Source organism: Hippoglossus stenolepis, chromosome 20, assembly GCF_022539355.2.
Source record: "Hippoglossus stenolepis isolate QCI-W04-F060 chromosome 20, HSTE1.2, whole genome shotgun sequence".
Taxonomy (NCBI): Eukaryota; Metazoa; Chordata; class Actinopteri; order Pleuronectiformes; family Pleuronectidae; genus Hippoglossus; species Hippoglossus stenolepis.
Window position 1 is genome coordinate 20046760 of NC_061502.1, and position 16350 is coordinate 20063109.

At 43.1% G+C, this 16350-nt stretch overlaps 2 protein-coding genes across 8 annotated transcripts in view; one reads left to right on the top strand and one right to left on the bottom strand.

Annotated features, from left to right (window-relative positions):
* Nucleotides 1–2849, top strand: nkx2.4b (NK2 homeobox 4b). Of its 2 annotated transcripts, XM_035144075.2 has the most exons (3): nt 1–366; nt 487–687; nt 1236–2849. In XM_035144075.2, the coding sequence occupies exons 1-3, from the start codon at nt 210–212 to the stop codon at nt 1868–1870; spliced, it is 993 nt and encodes a 330-aa protein (XP_034999966.1). In that variant the 5' UTR covers nt 1–209; the 3' UTR covers nt 1871–2849. The 2 variants fall into 2 exon arrangements, with proteins under 2 accessions (XP_034999966.1, XP_034999965.1); XM_035144074.2 differs by having other exon boundaries at nt 3–687.
* The window catches only part of xrn2 (5'-3' exoribonuclease 2), a 27817-nt gene continuing 14084 nt past the window's right edge, over nt 2618–16350 (bottom strand). For 2 of the 6 annotated variants that reach the window (XM_035144073.2, XM_035144068.2), the window contains 6 exons: nt 15733–15801; nt 15394–15522; nt 13166–13281; nt 7080–7140; nt 4468–4774; nt 2618–2982 (listed from right to left, as the gene is read on the bottom strand). In XM_035144073.2, the coding sequence (XP_034999964.2) occupies nt 2917–2982; nt 4468–4774; nt 7080–7140; nt 13166–13281; nt 15394–15522; nt 15733–15801 (748 nt within the window). In that variant the 3' untranslated portion in view covers nt 2618–2916. The remainder of the gene's footprint in view (nt 2983–4467; nt 4775–7079; nt 7141–13165; nt 13282–15393; nt 15523–15732; nt 15802–16350) is intronic. The other 4 variants (XM_035144072.2, XM_035144070.2, XM_035144071.2 and 1 more) reach the window with 4 other exon arrangements.

Below are 16350 nucleotides of genomic sequence, written 5' to 3' on the forward strand. Positions count from 1 at the left end.
CCCGCTTCCCTCATGTCAACTGTCATTGTCCGCGTCGCTCCGCCCCCCGCGAGTCCGAGTCCGGCGGGATAAGGGCCGCTCCGCTCCTCCCGCCGCCGAGCAGCTGGACTTCTTCAGGGACTCAGAGGAGGCAAGAAGCCGGAGGGAGGGAGGGGGACCAACCCGAGCACATCCAGCCGGAGCAGCGGAGCAGAGGGCCCGGTGTGGCCATGTCCTTCAGCCCGAAGCACTCCACCCCCTTCTCAGTCAGCGACATTCTGAGCCCGATGGAGGACAGCTACCGGAGGTTCGGAGGCATGGATCCCGCCGCGGGGAGCCTCGGGTCCCCGCTGGGCGCCTACCGGCAGCCGCACGTCTCCCAGCCCGGTATGCAGCACCAGCAACAGCCGCAGCAGCATCAGCCACCTCATCTGCACCACCATCACCACCACCACCATCATCACCACATGTCCTCCCCATCTTCATCCTCCTCCTCCTCTTCCTCAGCCTCGGCCACCGCTGCAGCCGCCCTGGGACCCGGCGGGCCCTACCACGTGCCCCACGGGGTGCCGCAGTTCTCCGGGCCCGTCGGTGGATTCTGTAACGGGGGCATCGGGAACGTGGGCGAGCTGCCGTCGTACCAGGACACGGTGCGGGGCGGAGGAGCGGCGGCGTGGTACGGTAACCCGGAGCCGAGATACCCGACAAGTGAGAGCTCAGCCTTCTACTGTTGGGGGGGTGGTGGGGGGGGGGGAGGCCTGGACGGGCCCCGGCTCTGATGCAGAATCACTGACACGTTTAAAAACAAAGTTTGATCCTCAACAAGAAAAGAAAAGATATGATTTGATTTCCATCGGACAGACTCTGATCTTCCTCTGATGACTCGGGACCGTTTTAATATTTAAACTTCTACTTTCTAAAGTTTACATTTTAATAAATATATTAATATCTAACGAACAAAAACTGCAATTTTACTGTAACTTAAATTTAACAAATTAATCAACATACACCAACAGGGATTTTAATGTTTGTATTGAATTAACGTCCATTAGGCCTCTGTCAGGAAATATTCGTTTTTTTGTGATAAAGTTAATTTCTTGTTCCACAAAACTTTCAGGTAATTTCGTTTTGAATTTTAATATTTTCTACGTCTGTGGTTTTATTTTTTACAATCTGTAAATCAATGAATCGAAACATGTTTTCTAAACGTTAAATTCCACCGTTATATTTTCATTATTAATCATGTGTCCCCCAAGTCTCCAGATTCATGGGCCCGTCCGGCGGGATGAACATGTCCGGGATGGTGGGCTCCCTGGCCGGGATGGACCCTTCGGCCAAGTCGGTGGTGGCGCTGCACGCGGCGCCGCGCAGGAAGCGGCGCGTGCTCTTCTCTCAGGCGCAGGTGTTCGAGCTGGAGCGACGCTTCAAGCAGCAGAAGTACCTGTCCGCCCCGGAGCGGGAGCACCTGGCCGGGCTCATCCACCTCAGCCCGAACCAGGTGAAGATCTGGTTCCAGAACCACCGCTACAAACTCAAGCGACAGTCCAAGGACAAGGCCGTGCCGCCGGACGCGGGAGGCGGCCTGTGCGCATCGACGCGCCGCTCCTCCTCCGTGTCTCCGGTTCTGTCCAAGACCGGAAAGAGCTGCCGCAGCGACTCCGACGGCTCCAACCAGCCCGGGACCCGACAGCGCAGCTCGGGGGAGGTGATGACACCGACCCCGCAGCAGCAGATGAACCACATGTCGTCCCCGGAGGAGCTGGAGGACTTGTCTCCCAGTCCTCCGATGGGACTTCACGCTCAGATGAACATGACGCAAACGGACGCGGCGCTCATTGAATACACCAACAGCATGATCGGCTCCAATCTACTGTACGGGAGGACTTGGTAGGGACACCGGGACACGCGGGACACGCGGGACCGGGCCTGAGGGGAACGTCCCCGGGAAGGATTCTCTGGAGAAGACTTTTTCTCTCCGTGCGTAAAGTTGTGGTTCTGTTGTGCGCACACGGACACACACACACACAAACTGTAATTAGAGACGGATCTGGATGTTGCGGATGATTTTCTCCTTTCTTTGTGTTTCTTATATAAATGACAGATCAAACTAAACCATCTGAGCAGATCAGGATGTGAACGCTTCCATTTCTACAGAGAAAATAAATTATTGCAGGTTTATATATGAAGTCAATACAAAGCCAGTTTAAAAATAATACGTTTACAGCTGTTTCTCCATTTGAAATAAACGAGCTGAGAAACATTTTTGGTTGAAAGTGAAAGTCATGAAATATTCTTTGTCGCAGCTGATTTTGTTCCCAGTTTTGAATAAATGATATTTTCATTTTAACTTTTCATTGGTTTTTAAATTGTGGAATTTAAAGGTTTAAAAACTTTACATTTCGGATGTTTTTAAGGTGTTTTTGGAGATTTGTTCTATAAACATGAGGTTTGGATGTATGACGGTTTTCTGACTCATTTTAATGCAGCAGAATATTCAAGCAAAAATATAAAATGCCTTAAATATCCTGAAGTAAAACCTGCTGCAGTTAAACCTGCAGCAACTGAGAGATTTAAAATCTACGTTTCTCTCTTTGAAAATTAAAACAGCTTATTTTCCTAAACAAACAAAATCTCTTCATCATGTTATTCGTTTATTTCATCAGGTTTTTTTTATCTCTAAGGTAAAACACATGGACTGTTTTGGAGATTTCTCTCAAAATTAAACACAGCAGGACACTTTGTCCTCGACTCACTTGTATTAAGTTTTACAGGCGGTTTCTCTTAAAAATCACAAGTTACACAAGAAGTTGTTTTCGAAAGTAGGATAAAAAGAAAAAAAAAACAAAACAATTGTACAAGACAATAGAATGGAAAAAAAAGTTTCTCCTAAAAATGTCCCCGTCCCCGTCCCAACACAGTCCATCGCTAGTTTCATATCTAATTCCAGTTCTGTCTCCTGGCGGGAGGAGGAGGAGGGTAACCTCTGCCGGAGCCTTGGCCCTGAAACACAAAAGAGAGATTCAGCCGCTAAACAATAAACTGCTCCACATTGTGATTAATTAAAAACCTTTGGTCAATTTATTAGAAGGAGAAAGTTCATTTTATTTCATTTTGTGTTGTTGCAGGACGGATGTATTTCAAAATCCAAGTATTTAAATCTATGGCCTAAAAACACAAGAATTAAAATGAACAATAATGAATTCTGCTCTCAAACCAACAATCTTTGTCACTTTATTCATTTACAAACTATAAAGAAAAACGTCTCTTCTATTGAAAAAACGTGTTTGAAAGCAGTTTTAATGGAAAAGATTGATGAATCAAAATATAAACCAAGAAAGAAAAAGTACTGATTAGAAACGCTGATAAGTACGTCTGTGAAAAATAAAACCCACGGACAGAAATACACAAAGGAGATGAGTTCTGTGGAAATTGTGTGAACTGACCCTTTAATGCATCTGCACCACTTCCTCAAAGTGTTAACAATAAAAACAGGCTGATTTATAAGTTTTAGAATAAAACATCTGAATTTTATTCTCAGTCCAAACTGAAGAGAAACAGACGAGTTCAGATAAATGTGTGGAACGGTTTCTTTCATCTTCAGTTCAGAATCTGACACAAACACAAAATAATAATTCTGGAGTCAGTTTGCTGATCAATCTTCTTACTGAGGAAACAAAACCATTTGAAAGTTGACAAAATGCTAAATAATCTGCATTTCAAAAAGTATGAAAGGATGTGTACATATGTGGTGATTAAAATATTCTGTTGGGTTTTATTGGAGTTTCTGTGTCTGATCAAAACCTAAATGCTGCATCTTCATATTTAAACAAACAGCAAAACCATTTCTGTAATCGATTCATCACCAGCATTTTTGTGACAGTAGATTCATTGTTTGAGATTTTTATGAAGTCAAATATTTGTTGGCTTCAGCTTTGCTGAATTTCTTCATTTTATTTTTTCTGGTTTTAGATCGTTTAAAAGGTCGTTTTTGTGACTGGAGTTAATATTCCTATATCCATAAACTTCTAGGCAAATAATTTTTTTTAAATAAATCTTTTTTTAAGGCCTTGTTATATTTTTTACAATCTTAATGAATTAAATTCCCAAAACACATGAAAATTCACATTTTCCGTGACACCAGGAATCCACAGCCAATCAGATGCTTTGGTTTCATGATGGACAGCTCGACAAATTAAAAAGGACTTAAACATTTTGTTAAGTTTAAGATTTATGAAGAACAGAAGTTCTTAGGTTGTTTTACTAAACTTTTTAGTTTTGAAATTACAACTTGACCAATCAGAAACTCAAGCTCCGCCCACGTAGCAATGTTTTAATAATTTAAATCCACAGTTGTTACGTCACAGAGGAGCCGACAGAGGAACCGACAGAGGAACCGACAGAGGAACCGACAGAGGAACCGACAGAGGAACCGACAGAGGAACCGACAGAGGAGCCGACAGAGGAACCGACAGAGGGGAAGTTATGTACCTGCTGCTGCTGCTGCTGCTGCGCCCCCCCCCAGTTGTCCCTGCGATCGTCCCTACGATCGTCCCTGCGGTCGTTCCAGTCCTCTCTGCGATTATCGTAGCGCTGCTGGTAGCTGCCCTGGCTGCTGCCGCCGGTTCCACCGCCGCCGCCGCTGCCCCCGGTTCCACCGCCGCTGCTGCTGCCACCGCCGCTGCCTCCCCGCCCGCGGTTCATGTTCTGCTGATACGCCGACTGCTGCGATTGCATGGTCCGATCCCAGCCATGACCCCCGCCTCCCCCGTACGACTGCTGCTGCTGCTGCTGGTTCCTGGAGACGAGAACACAACAAACCCGTCACGACTCAGAAGCAGCGACAAGTTCCTGAAACACGGCTTCAACACAAGTTCCCGTTCTGTGCTTCAGGCCGTGTTTTGGTCTGAAGTGGATCTAAAGACCTTGAAAGAAGAAGCTGATCTTCAAACTGAAACATCAGTGAATCTTTGTTACCTCACGTTATCGTTAAGAAATAAAAGTGTTGTAGTGTGAAGTTAAAAACACTTGAACAGTTTCAATTACAAGAATGAGTCCGTTATTAAAACCCACCGAACGTCAACAAACAAAAGTTTCACAACAAAAACTGTTCATCATAGTTGATTTAATTTTTACTCCAAAAATAAAAAGTCGGCTTTAATCCAAAATCTGATACTGATGCCAAGAAAATATTCAAGTTATGGTCTTAAAATAATTTGGTGTGAGGGAAACAAATGACAAGAAGCCAGAAAAAAAAACTGGAGTTGAAACGTTAAATCAAATCGACATAATAATCTGAATCAAAATATCTTGACTCAAATCATCTCTCTCTGACTGTGGCTTTTATTTCATGAGTTTTAAGGCTGCAACTAAAGTTGTCTATTATTATTATCATTATCATCAATTAAACAGATACATTTGTGATTCATCAATAAATAGTTTGATGAATGATTAGAAAAGTGAGGTTTTAAAATGCTTCATGATAAACAGCCTCAAACCCAAAGATATTGATCATAGAAAACTATGAAAACTACAAAATAATATTGATATATTAGAGAAGCTTGAATAAAAAATGACTCAATATGAGAAGCTGCTGATTATTTTTGTTAATCAACTAATTATTCGTTTTATATCACAGCGAAGTTAATATATTTATGTGTCTTTATATTAAACAAACTTACATTTGAATTTGTCTTGTACTTGGAAACAATGAGACATTTTAAATCTATTTCATGAAACAATTAATCAGAAATTGAAAATAACCGTTACAATAAACCCTAAAAAATAATAAAACATTCATTCAGTGATATATTTAAATCAGGAAGTGTTTGGTCAAATAAATAAACTTTTACCACTTCATTATTTATTACTTTATGAACATGAATTCGTTTTTGTTCTGAACATTTATTCATTGATCAAAAATAAAAAGTTTTATTTAGTTTCTGAGTTCAGATTCATCCACAACAAACAGTGGAGATAAAAATGCTGAACTTCCTGAAGTGGCTCTTCATCCTGCTTTGAAGTGACCTCCCTAAAATCCCCATCGACTTGCGTTTGCCGAGGGATCGAGTTCTCAAAGAGATAAAACGTCCTCTCCTCAGAGACGACGAGCGTCCACGCACATCAAAGAGCCGAGTATGAGATGAACCATATTCACATATGGCCGGGATCACCCTCGTCCCTCAAACGAGGCGACACGTTGCGCCCGTGGGAGCCGGCGTTGAGCCGCCGCACCGAGGCCCTCCAAACGGCCACCGGACAATGTGTCAACCCAACGGCGATATTAAAAGTCTCTTCTCAGTAACAAAGAAGTGAGAGCGGCAGCGCCATCCCTCATTACTGAACCATGTCACACTCAGGCCAGAGCCGGACTTAACCGGGCGCTGGAATCCATAATCCCCACTCTCCAAGTTCCTCCTGCATTTCATCTGCTCCGCTCCTGAGCTGCTAAAGAAACTGTGTTCAGTCGCTGCTAATAACTACTGACCTGCGCTGACACCGAGCCACAATGGGCCTGAGAAGTTGAACCACAGAACCTGATTGGGACTTTGTAGAGGCCGGGAGCCAGAATCAATAGCTGGTCTGTGCGGACTCCGCGGCCGCCGGGCGGTTAACGCCGCAGCCTCCGACTGCATTAGTGCCGCCTCATTAAGTTGCACAAACCTCCTCGAGAGAAATTTGTTTTAAAGCGACAGGGAAAAATCTTAATTCAGCAGCGGTGGCGGCGGTAAAGCCTCTCGACAGAGGAAGGCAGAGTGCTCGAGTAAAAAGGCAGGAAATCTGTGGAGGGATTTAAATGGAGATGAGCTAAAGTAACCACAGAGCAGGTTCTCCACATGTTTAATTCACAGGAGCTCTACCTGCCATTGTAGAGAGAAACATACAGAGGGAAGCTGAGGGAAAGGAGGCGGAGTTTTATTCAAAAAAACATTATTTCTACTTTAAAATGGGCAAAATAAAACAACTCAACCGATATCATTCTCCTCCTCTTAAATCTGTGTTCTAACATCTCACAGGAAGAGATGAACCTAAGAGGTGAATGTTGACACGTTAACCATGAACTTATCTTCTCATGACGACCAGAAAGAAACCTGTGGACTCACCTTGGATACTGGGACTGGTACGAGGAGGGAGGCGCTCCCAGCAAACTGTTCTGCCTGGAATCTGCACAGAACAAAAGACGACATGTTAGAAGTGGTTCTGAGGAGCCAAGTTTAAAGTTTCTTCCTCTTGTTTCTCTACAGAAGCAGAAAGCTCGGTGCGGAGGACAGACCCCAGTTTGTGTAAATGCAGCAGGAAGGAGGAGAAGGTTTTTAGATGTTATTTCTTTTGTTTTACTTCAAACTTTTACATGCGAGTCACTTCAAATCCTTAAAAAAAAAATGATAATAAAGAAAACGTTTCATTCTGATTGGACTTTTCTACGATGAAACCTTAAGAAATCCTCGGATGCGACTGTTTAGAAGCTGAACCTGCAGATTTGACATTAAACGTGGAGACTAATTAACCCCGTTCACGTCAGCCGTAACCTCCGAGATTAAAAGAAGAAAGAAAAAATACCAACTGTTTCATTTTTGTCATGGATACAGAACAAATCCGTTGTCACGAGAAAATTAAGTTCTTTCAAACGTCAAATCACACCGGCCTGCGGAGGTGGAGAGGGAGGTGGGACGCAGAGAGAGCGGCAGCGCCACATTTGCATTTTTGTTCAGAAAATGAAATAAGCATTCAGCCGGCAGCATTGTGGACGCCTCAAGTGCCGCGGTTCCATCGCTGCGAGCCCTTCACAAAGACACACTTAAAAAAAAAAAAAAAAAAAGAGGGGCGAACAGCTTCTTCCAGATCCACTGTTGCCAAGGCGATGACCAGCTGCGAGCTGCGGACTTGTTTGTTTATAGGGGCAGGCCGGCTGAGTGGCTGGGCTCAGGGCGGGTGAAGGGGGCCGTGAAAAGGACCTGGAGGTTCATATCAACAAACCTGAGGAGACGTCCGAGTGAAAACGTGATTTAAAACCACGAAAAACTCACAGCAGCTGATGATCTTACATTTTAACCTCTAAAATAACGATGCTTATCATCAGGGTGGGTCAATTAAACTCTTAATTATTTGATTAATTACCGGGAAATATTTTGGCAATTGCTAAAAAATTTGTTGCAGGTTCTCAAATAAAATATTTACTGGTTTTCTTCATCTTCTGGTTTTGGACTGAACGAGTTCACCAACACCGACTCTGGATTTTTGAGGAGTAAATAATAATAATTGGGGATCAATGTATTTACCTGATGATTCCAACCATCTCTCTCTGGAGAAACCTTCCTCTAACCTCACTCGTCGTGTGTATCGAGGGTCCAGCCACGTTCAGGCGGGGGTTTGGACACATGATACGTTCAATACTAATAAACTTGGTGGAATCAAATAAACTGGACCAAGCTTCTGTAGCAGCACCAGCGGTGACTGGGACACATCAACGTGAGTGATAGTCAATATAAACTAAAGTGTGTTCACAACAACAACAACAACAACCGATTGTCCAGTTTGAGGTTCTGAGTCCAGCAGCAGCTCTTTATTAGCGTCTATTACTGCAGGTGACTTTTACTGTTCAGGTCAAACAGGTTCAGAAGAGATATGCTAACACGCTAACGTGAACAACATCATAAACCTGATCCATTTTCCACAAATTAGCAAAGAACATTATTGGATTATAACTGAAAACATATCGTCTGTGCTTGTTTATAATTAGTAAATTCTTACTTCAACGTGTTTGCTCCTAAATGACCATTTGCATTAGTGTCTACTGGGACAATGTAAAACATGTAAAATAAAAGAAGAAAACTCTATATTAATGTGAAATCAAATACTGTTATTGAGTAATTTAATTATAAGATAAAAGACAAGGAGCCTGGATCATGTTGGAGCAATTGATAAAAGACCCTTCATCACATTATTATATATATATTGAACATATTTAAGAGATTCTTGTGGACGACTGCTTTTCAGATTTTCAAACAATCACTGAAACAAAAGATCAAACTCAAAATGAGCTGTTTATGACCTGAGAAAGTAACAGGAAGTCAAGAGGGAAATATTCCAGTAGCTTTCTGCTGAAACGACTAAAATCACACAATTAGCCGCCAGCAGGCGGACTGCTGTCTCCACATTATCATTTTGTTTTTGTCATTCAGTTTTCATGTTTGATTATCTCCTCCGCCAACAAACTTTAAGTGGACCACCCAGTCGGGCTCCAATTATAACATCACAACGTCCTGGTCTTCTTTTCCTCGTCGGCAGCAATGACTCAAAAGAGAGAATTACAAGTGGACACCTGTCAATCTCCTTAATTAACAATGATCTGAAAGTGTATAGACCTCCAGTCTGCGCCGGACAAAAGCCAACAAAGGATTACGCTTTAAATCCTTAAAAGACGCTGTGTCCACTGTATTAATGCCTGGATTACAACCGCGCTAAACAACTAAACGTCTCTCTCCACCTCTTTTCAATTAGTTCAGCGACTATTTGACTCAGCTCCCGTCCAGTCGGCTCAGGTCCGACAACAGAGGCAGGACAGTGTCTCCTCTGTCGGCCGGACAAAGACGACCAACAAAACTTCATCAGGACAATTCTACAAGGACTGTGCATTTATAGAAACAATGTCTGAAATCTGTTTGATGAAAGACAAACAAAGGCCAAAAGATCTACGACTGTGACGAAGAATGAAACGTTGTAGACAGATTGTGTTTGGTAAAAAAGTGCAGAAGTTAAACTCGCTCCTTTACTAGTTTGTTGTTTTTAATCACAACATAATCAGTGTTGATAACTCTCCACCGACGTGGATTTCGTGGGTACAGATATTAGGGAGTTAAAATTTCCTCGACTGATAAATTAAAGATTTAAGAGTTAAAGATTCCTGATGTGTCGTTATCAAACCAAACAAAGAAATGTAATGAAATATAGAACCTGAACTAAGTAAATAAACTTTTACTCAAAGTTTAAAGTTAACTTAACTCGAAATAAAAACACAAATGAATATTTTCTGCATCGTTTATTCTGTAAAATGAAGGACTCATATCCGATGAATCAGTCTGGCACTAGTTAAATGATGAGTGTTGAGTAATGGTTGTTTTATTACCTTCTTTAAAACGTAATTTGAAGTATTTTCTCTGCAGAGATTAAATCAGTTTGCGAGTTTCACAGCGAACAAGCAAAGTGAAACTAAATCACCTGCAAATGAATCTGCTGTGAGAAGAAAGTTCAACCGTCTCTTGATCAGAACATCAATTAAATTAAAAAAAAACTGTAAATATGTTTTACAAGACATTTCATATACGGCAGAGAGATAAAACCTTGAGTCATCACTGAGACGCCGTGTGTGAGGCGTCTCCTCGTCAGTCAGACTGAGCCTGAGCAGCTTTTAGGTGCAGTTGTTACTCTCAAGTGGCTGAAGACTTTGAGGCTTATCAACCACTGTGGTCGTGGCACCGAACCGTTACTTTGCTGCCCTGGTTAAAATTTGGTGTCACTGTGTGTAAAGACAATAATGGCCACCAGCAGAGAGTCCCCGGCTGGTTATTAAAGCCCAGCTGGTCCGGCCTCGGTGACAAAGCCCCGCCGCATGTTTCTGAGGCAGCGTGTTGACACATCACCGCAGGAGGTAGCTGCGCCGTCAAAGGACAAAGTTAACTTTGGTTTCAACCCTCTTCAGAGCGCATCACACACCCAATCAAATGGGATCGTCCCGGACGCTTTCATCAGAGGGGCCACTGTGTCCAGCGGAGCCACTCGACAGTCTCATTACTGGCCCCGGGCTCCCACAATGCTAATCAGCAACCAACCCCCCCGCTACAAAAATCACAAGGCCCAGTGCAGCAAAGCTGCGGTGATTACTGACCGAGCAGAGGATCGGCCCTGAGAAAGTGCAATGTGGACAAAAGCAAAGTCTGAGGCCTCCTGCGGTAGAAGAAGGCCGACGTCTCCTGATAATCACATCACCAGACTCGACAATATTATAGTCGGTCAACGTTAAATCCGTTTTTGTCCTGATGAATCAGAAAATTCCCGAAGTCATTTGTTCTGTTAAAATGTTGGATAATTTCAGAGATACATTTTAATTTAAACCAAAATTTAGCTCTCGACAGTCGTCACTGATGGAAAAAGTCAAAGGTCCAGAACTTTAAATGTATAAAAATCTGCAGAAATCAAATAAAAATATAAACGCTACCCTGACACGTTTCTGTTCCAGGTACTTGAGCTGATAAAATAAAAATCATCCCACCAGAAACAGGCCGAGAATCACAGCTGAGCCACGTTGGAGATTTGCACTGATTCCCATCTATTAAAATAACTATTTCCCCATGAACGGTGGGAAAAATATAGAGCGAGCGAGATTAAAAAAGACAACGTCCTGAACGGCTAATTGGCAAGTTTAACATTAAGAACGAGCGGCAGAGGCCAGGGGAGGTGCTGCTGCAATCTGGAGGAGCCAAAAAACCCCATTTGCATCAAGTGCCACCACAGTGGCCACGACTCCCCCGCACGCCATCAGCGGGCAGGAGAGATTATTCATCTGCTTGCAAATTGGCACATGAAAGTCAAACTGGAGGAGAGCTGGCAGAGGAGCAGGAGGCCGGAGCTGAGCAGAGCGTGAGGAGGAGCTGGGAGAGAGATTCTACCTCCGTGTGTGACGAGCCGTTCGAACCATGAACACTCAGGAACTTTGTAACCACATGTCCACGGATTCTTTTGTAATTAATTACAATTAATGTGTGTAAATTAGCAGCAGGTGATGATAATTGTTCATCAACCCACCGTGACCCAGTGGTTTGTGAGCTGCTGCTAGTTTGACATTTTCTCCAGCGCCATCTTAGTTTTTTTAAACAAGAAGTACACAATTTTGAGGAGTGGGGGGGTGGAGCCTGACTGAGAGGTAGAGGTCACGCCCACATACACCTGCCACCTGCACTCATTGGATGGTACCAGCTGTCAATCACTGTGGTACCCCCAGTACATCTGGTGCTTTATGGTCTGTTTGACTCTAAATGATCATAATTCACTAAATGAACATCAGCTGTTTGAAGAAGACTTGAAACTAGAGACTGAGACAGAAACTCCTGAATGTTTACTGACGTTATAAAGTGAGAAGTAGAGTCACTTTCTATAGACTTCTATAGAAACTACCAGTGGAGTCGCCCCCTGCTGGTTTTAAGGCAGTTCTGCATTGGCTTCACTTTCAGGACCCAGCTTCTATGTCCATTTATTTATCAAATTGTTTATGTTTCTATATTAATTTACTTTTGTTTTATTCTAAATTACACTGGATTAGCTCTTTAACACAGAACAAAACCTACTCGTTATTTTATTTTGTCTTTTTACTGAGTCCCTGTGCTTCCTTCAGGGTCACTGAGGTATAAAGACCAATCTAAGCGGATGAACAGTTGTGAGATTCCGACATAAACGGTGCAACTAAATGTAATTTCACTATATTGGCGTTTCTGTTGTATTTGGAAAAGGAAGCAAAAATACTTTGCTACGATAAACCTCAAGAACAGCGAAGGTTCACGGTGACATGTCTCCTGCTTCAGTTCCTTATTGAAAATGTCCTTCCACCGGTCATGAATAGAACGTTTGGGCTGAATTTAAGAGGACTGATGCTACGAGCAGCATTGTTCAGCACAAGGTTACAGCGCTGAATCACACTTCCTCTGTGACCGTTTGAGTACTTCCACTTACAAAACTTTCATCTCGTTTCTTTTTCACCTCATGATTTGTTGGTGAAGTGAGAAGAAACGAGCTGAGGTGATGGTGTCAACAGCTTCTGTCGCCGCGTGTGGCTGCGATTGTTAATATCGCAAAAGGCCTTTTGTTCAGGGCTCGGCGAGCGGAGGACACGGGGAGGAGGAAGATTAAAAACACCAAATATGACACTTTAAAAAGGAGTTGTGAAGGTGCTTTGCTTTTATCTGATGTTGTGGGAGCGTGAGGGCGACAACACGTCATGTCACTTTTGAGGTGGAACTGTTACCGACAGTGAGTGTTAGCAGCGCTTTGTCTTCACTGCTGGAAGTGGAGTCATGTGACCGATGAGAACCAATCAGGAAGAGAACATGCGGTTTCGACTCATGTAGACTAAAACACATCGTCTGGGCCAGGCAGTGTTTCCAAAAGTCTCTATTTGTGTGTGTGTGTGTGTTCTTACGTTGGAAAGGCTGATGGCCGCCGCTGTGTGGAGCACGGTAGTTTCCTTGGTAGCTGTTGGGTGGCGCCGCGCTGCTGTACTGTCCTCCACCGCGCTGGTTTCTGTTCATGCTGTGACTGCAGGAAGACAAGAAGCTGAGCTGTGAAATCTAATTCACAACGACAAAACCTTTCAACACAGGATCATCTGTGTACAACCATGCTCGTCTCCCTCTGACACGTCGTCAGGGCAGAGACTCGAACAGAGAGACTTCAGAACACTCCAGACAACTCTGGATAAAGAGTCCAGCTCCTCCCCCTCCATCAAAGTTCTTCACAGCCAATTCATTATGTTAAAATTAAGACCATTGAAATTAAAGGCCAGTTTCAAGTTTGAAGGCCAAATGTGTAGAACAGAAAACACAGAGGATCTAATAACACGTTGTCGCCACCAGCTTTCGAGTTTGTGCAGTGAAGTGCGACGTTATCACCTTTTTCTTAAGAGTTTTGTTTGTTTCATATTCATTAACTGTCTGTTGTTGTTATTCCTCCAAGCACAAAACAATATTTACCATGTCAATCAAAAGGTGATTAAAGTTGTTTCAATCAAATCACATCCTCCTAGTCCTGATGAGCGTCTCAGTGCTTAAGGCTTAATAAATACATGTGTTAATTAGCTTGATGCTAATTTAGGAACGAACAATGAACGTTACAAATAAAATATTAAAGCAACATCATGTAAGTGTTACTGAGCAACAGCGCCCCCTGCAGCCACACGTGGTGATTAACTGTTGGTCTTTTTAACTGATCTCAGTTCAGCTTCACTCTTCAACTGGAGCTGATTGTGACAGTTGAAGCTGTGACTCAGTCAGTTCTTCTCACAGGAGATGGAACCCACTCAGCAGAGTCACAGAGAACAGAGGCGGATGAGCTGTAAACAACAACACTGATCTTTCCACAGCAGAGTTTATTACGTCATGTCCCGCCTCCTGCTGCTCTACAGGCTCCGCCCCTCGCCTGGATGTTCCCCACATGTTCCTGTTGGTGTGAACGAGTCGGACCCAACAACCTGCTGCTGCTGCTTCACAAACACCAACTACAGGAAATGTCCGGAACCAATTTTTCCGACCATTTTTATGTCATTTGAGACTTTCTAAGAATCAGGAGACATCAGATTGATCAGGTGTCAGTTCTTACTAGAAAAACACAAAACTGCAGCAACATTCCCATCATCATAAACTCCCTGAAATGATTAAACCCCCAAACAACCGCTCAACTTACGTCAGTCCTGCAGCTAGAACAACATAAGGGGGTAAATCATAGAACATAAACTTTTTTCTGTGGCTGTAATCAGGCGGCTGCCCTGACGCTCTGTACAACACATGCTATTTGATTCAAAATCAAAACAAAAACAAGCTGCTCCAGGACTTCCTGCCCACCGTCCTCCCAGCAGCTGCCTGTTTGGCCCCATCAAGGCACATAACTGCCTGATTTACTGATCCGACTTGGTTCAGCAGGAGAAAAAGAAATTGGAATTTCTTGCGTTCTTTCAAATCTGTGCATAATTAATTCCCCAACACGCGACAGTCGGACGGAGCCAGATGTTCAATTATTCACATTTCCTTAATGATAATATCAATGTGTGGAGGAGAGAGCTCCGATCATAATCAAGGACGGCTGGTTAATGGGGAACGTTTGTGTGTGTGGGGGGGGAGGTGGGTTCAAACATTTAAACACATTTTAAAATTCTCCTCACCAGAATCTCTGGGTTTTTCCAGGCCCGAAAGTTACATGATGTTGCTTTAATATTTTATTTGTAAAGTTCATTGATGCACAGCTCCACTGAGTCTGCGGACAGTGTTCGTTTGGGACTTTTCATACATGTGTGGCCGGTTTGAGTGATTTTTTACAGTTTTTAACGGCTCTGTCAGTAATTTTCTGCGCCTCTGTGCCTCTAATGCAAGTCAATGTAATCAAATTGATCCAAATGGAGACAAATTCACGAAGATAAATCACCTATGTTAAAAGCAACGGATCTGACAAACTTCTGGGACTTTCAAATTAAAACATAACGCGAGGGTGGTGATGTGACAAAGGAATTAATTTCAAAATTTACAGATTTGTTGTGTTGTTTCTCTATTGAAGACGATGCAGAGGCTCATTAAGCTACACACTCTCTTGACTACTCAACAACAGCATTTCAGACCCTGTGTGTGCAAAGATATGACTCGTGTGTTTCAATCAACTCACCCCAGAGATCTGAAGGACGACTGGTCCAGGTGAGCCTGCTGCCTGTTTTGGTTGAAGCCGAGCTGCGGTCGCCATGGTTCCCTGTTTCCTCTCTCCCAGTCGCCTGGTTTCAGGACCTTATTGGGCATCCTGAGGAACAACAAACACAAACAGAGTTAAAGCTGCACTGGGAAAGATTGTTGTGTGAAAATATTAAACTTTTATGGGCCTGAAGGACAGAGAGAAGAGGTGGATTTGTCTGTTGGAACAAACTGAAGGCAGGAAATAATAAAAAACACTGAAACTAAGGAGTCTTAAACTTTTCATGAAGTTTTTCTGAGACAAACAGAAAACTCTCACTTGGCTTCAGGCAGGAGAACCGCCTTGAACACGAAGTCAGCTGCGAACTGCGGATCCTTGAACTTCACTCTGAAACAAGAGGAAAATCATTTTCAGTGAGTCAATAGTTTTATTAGCTCACGTGTTTAAAAGGGAATAATCTCCACTTCCACACGGGAGATCCTAAGTTTATGATGTTTAAGGTCGAGGACTGTTCTGTGATGAGTGCTGTTGTTTTCTTCATGTTCCTGAACGTCTCTTCAGCCTCAGGATAACTGCACGCTGCTGCTGGTGTAATGAAATGTTGGTGGAGATTCACAGCTCGATGCTGAATGTGTGTGAAACTAATCTGCTCTGCAGCTGCACAGTAAGAAGCATGAATGAGACTTTATCACTGATAGGGATAGTTTGTTTACATAAATTACAGGTGCACATTTATTATTCACAGTCAATCCCCTGCACTGTCACTTAAGCTGCATGTGAAGGTTTGTTGTGTTTATTTACAACTTGTCGACTGAGACTAAATCTGCAGATTGTGTGATTCATTAAAAAATAATTAAGATAGTTAAAGACAGTAACAAGCTTGAAATAGCAATGATGCTCAGTCTTACACCGTAATTAATACAATAACAATTATTC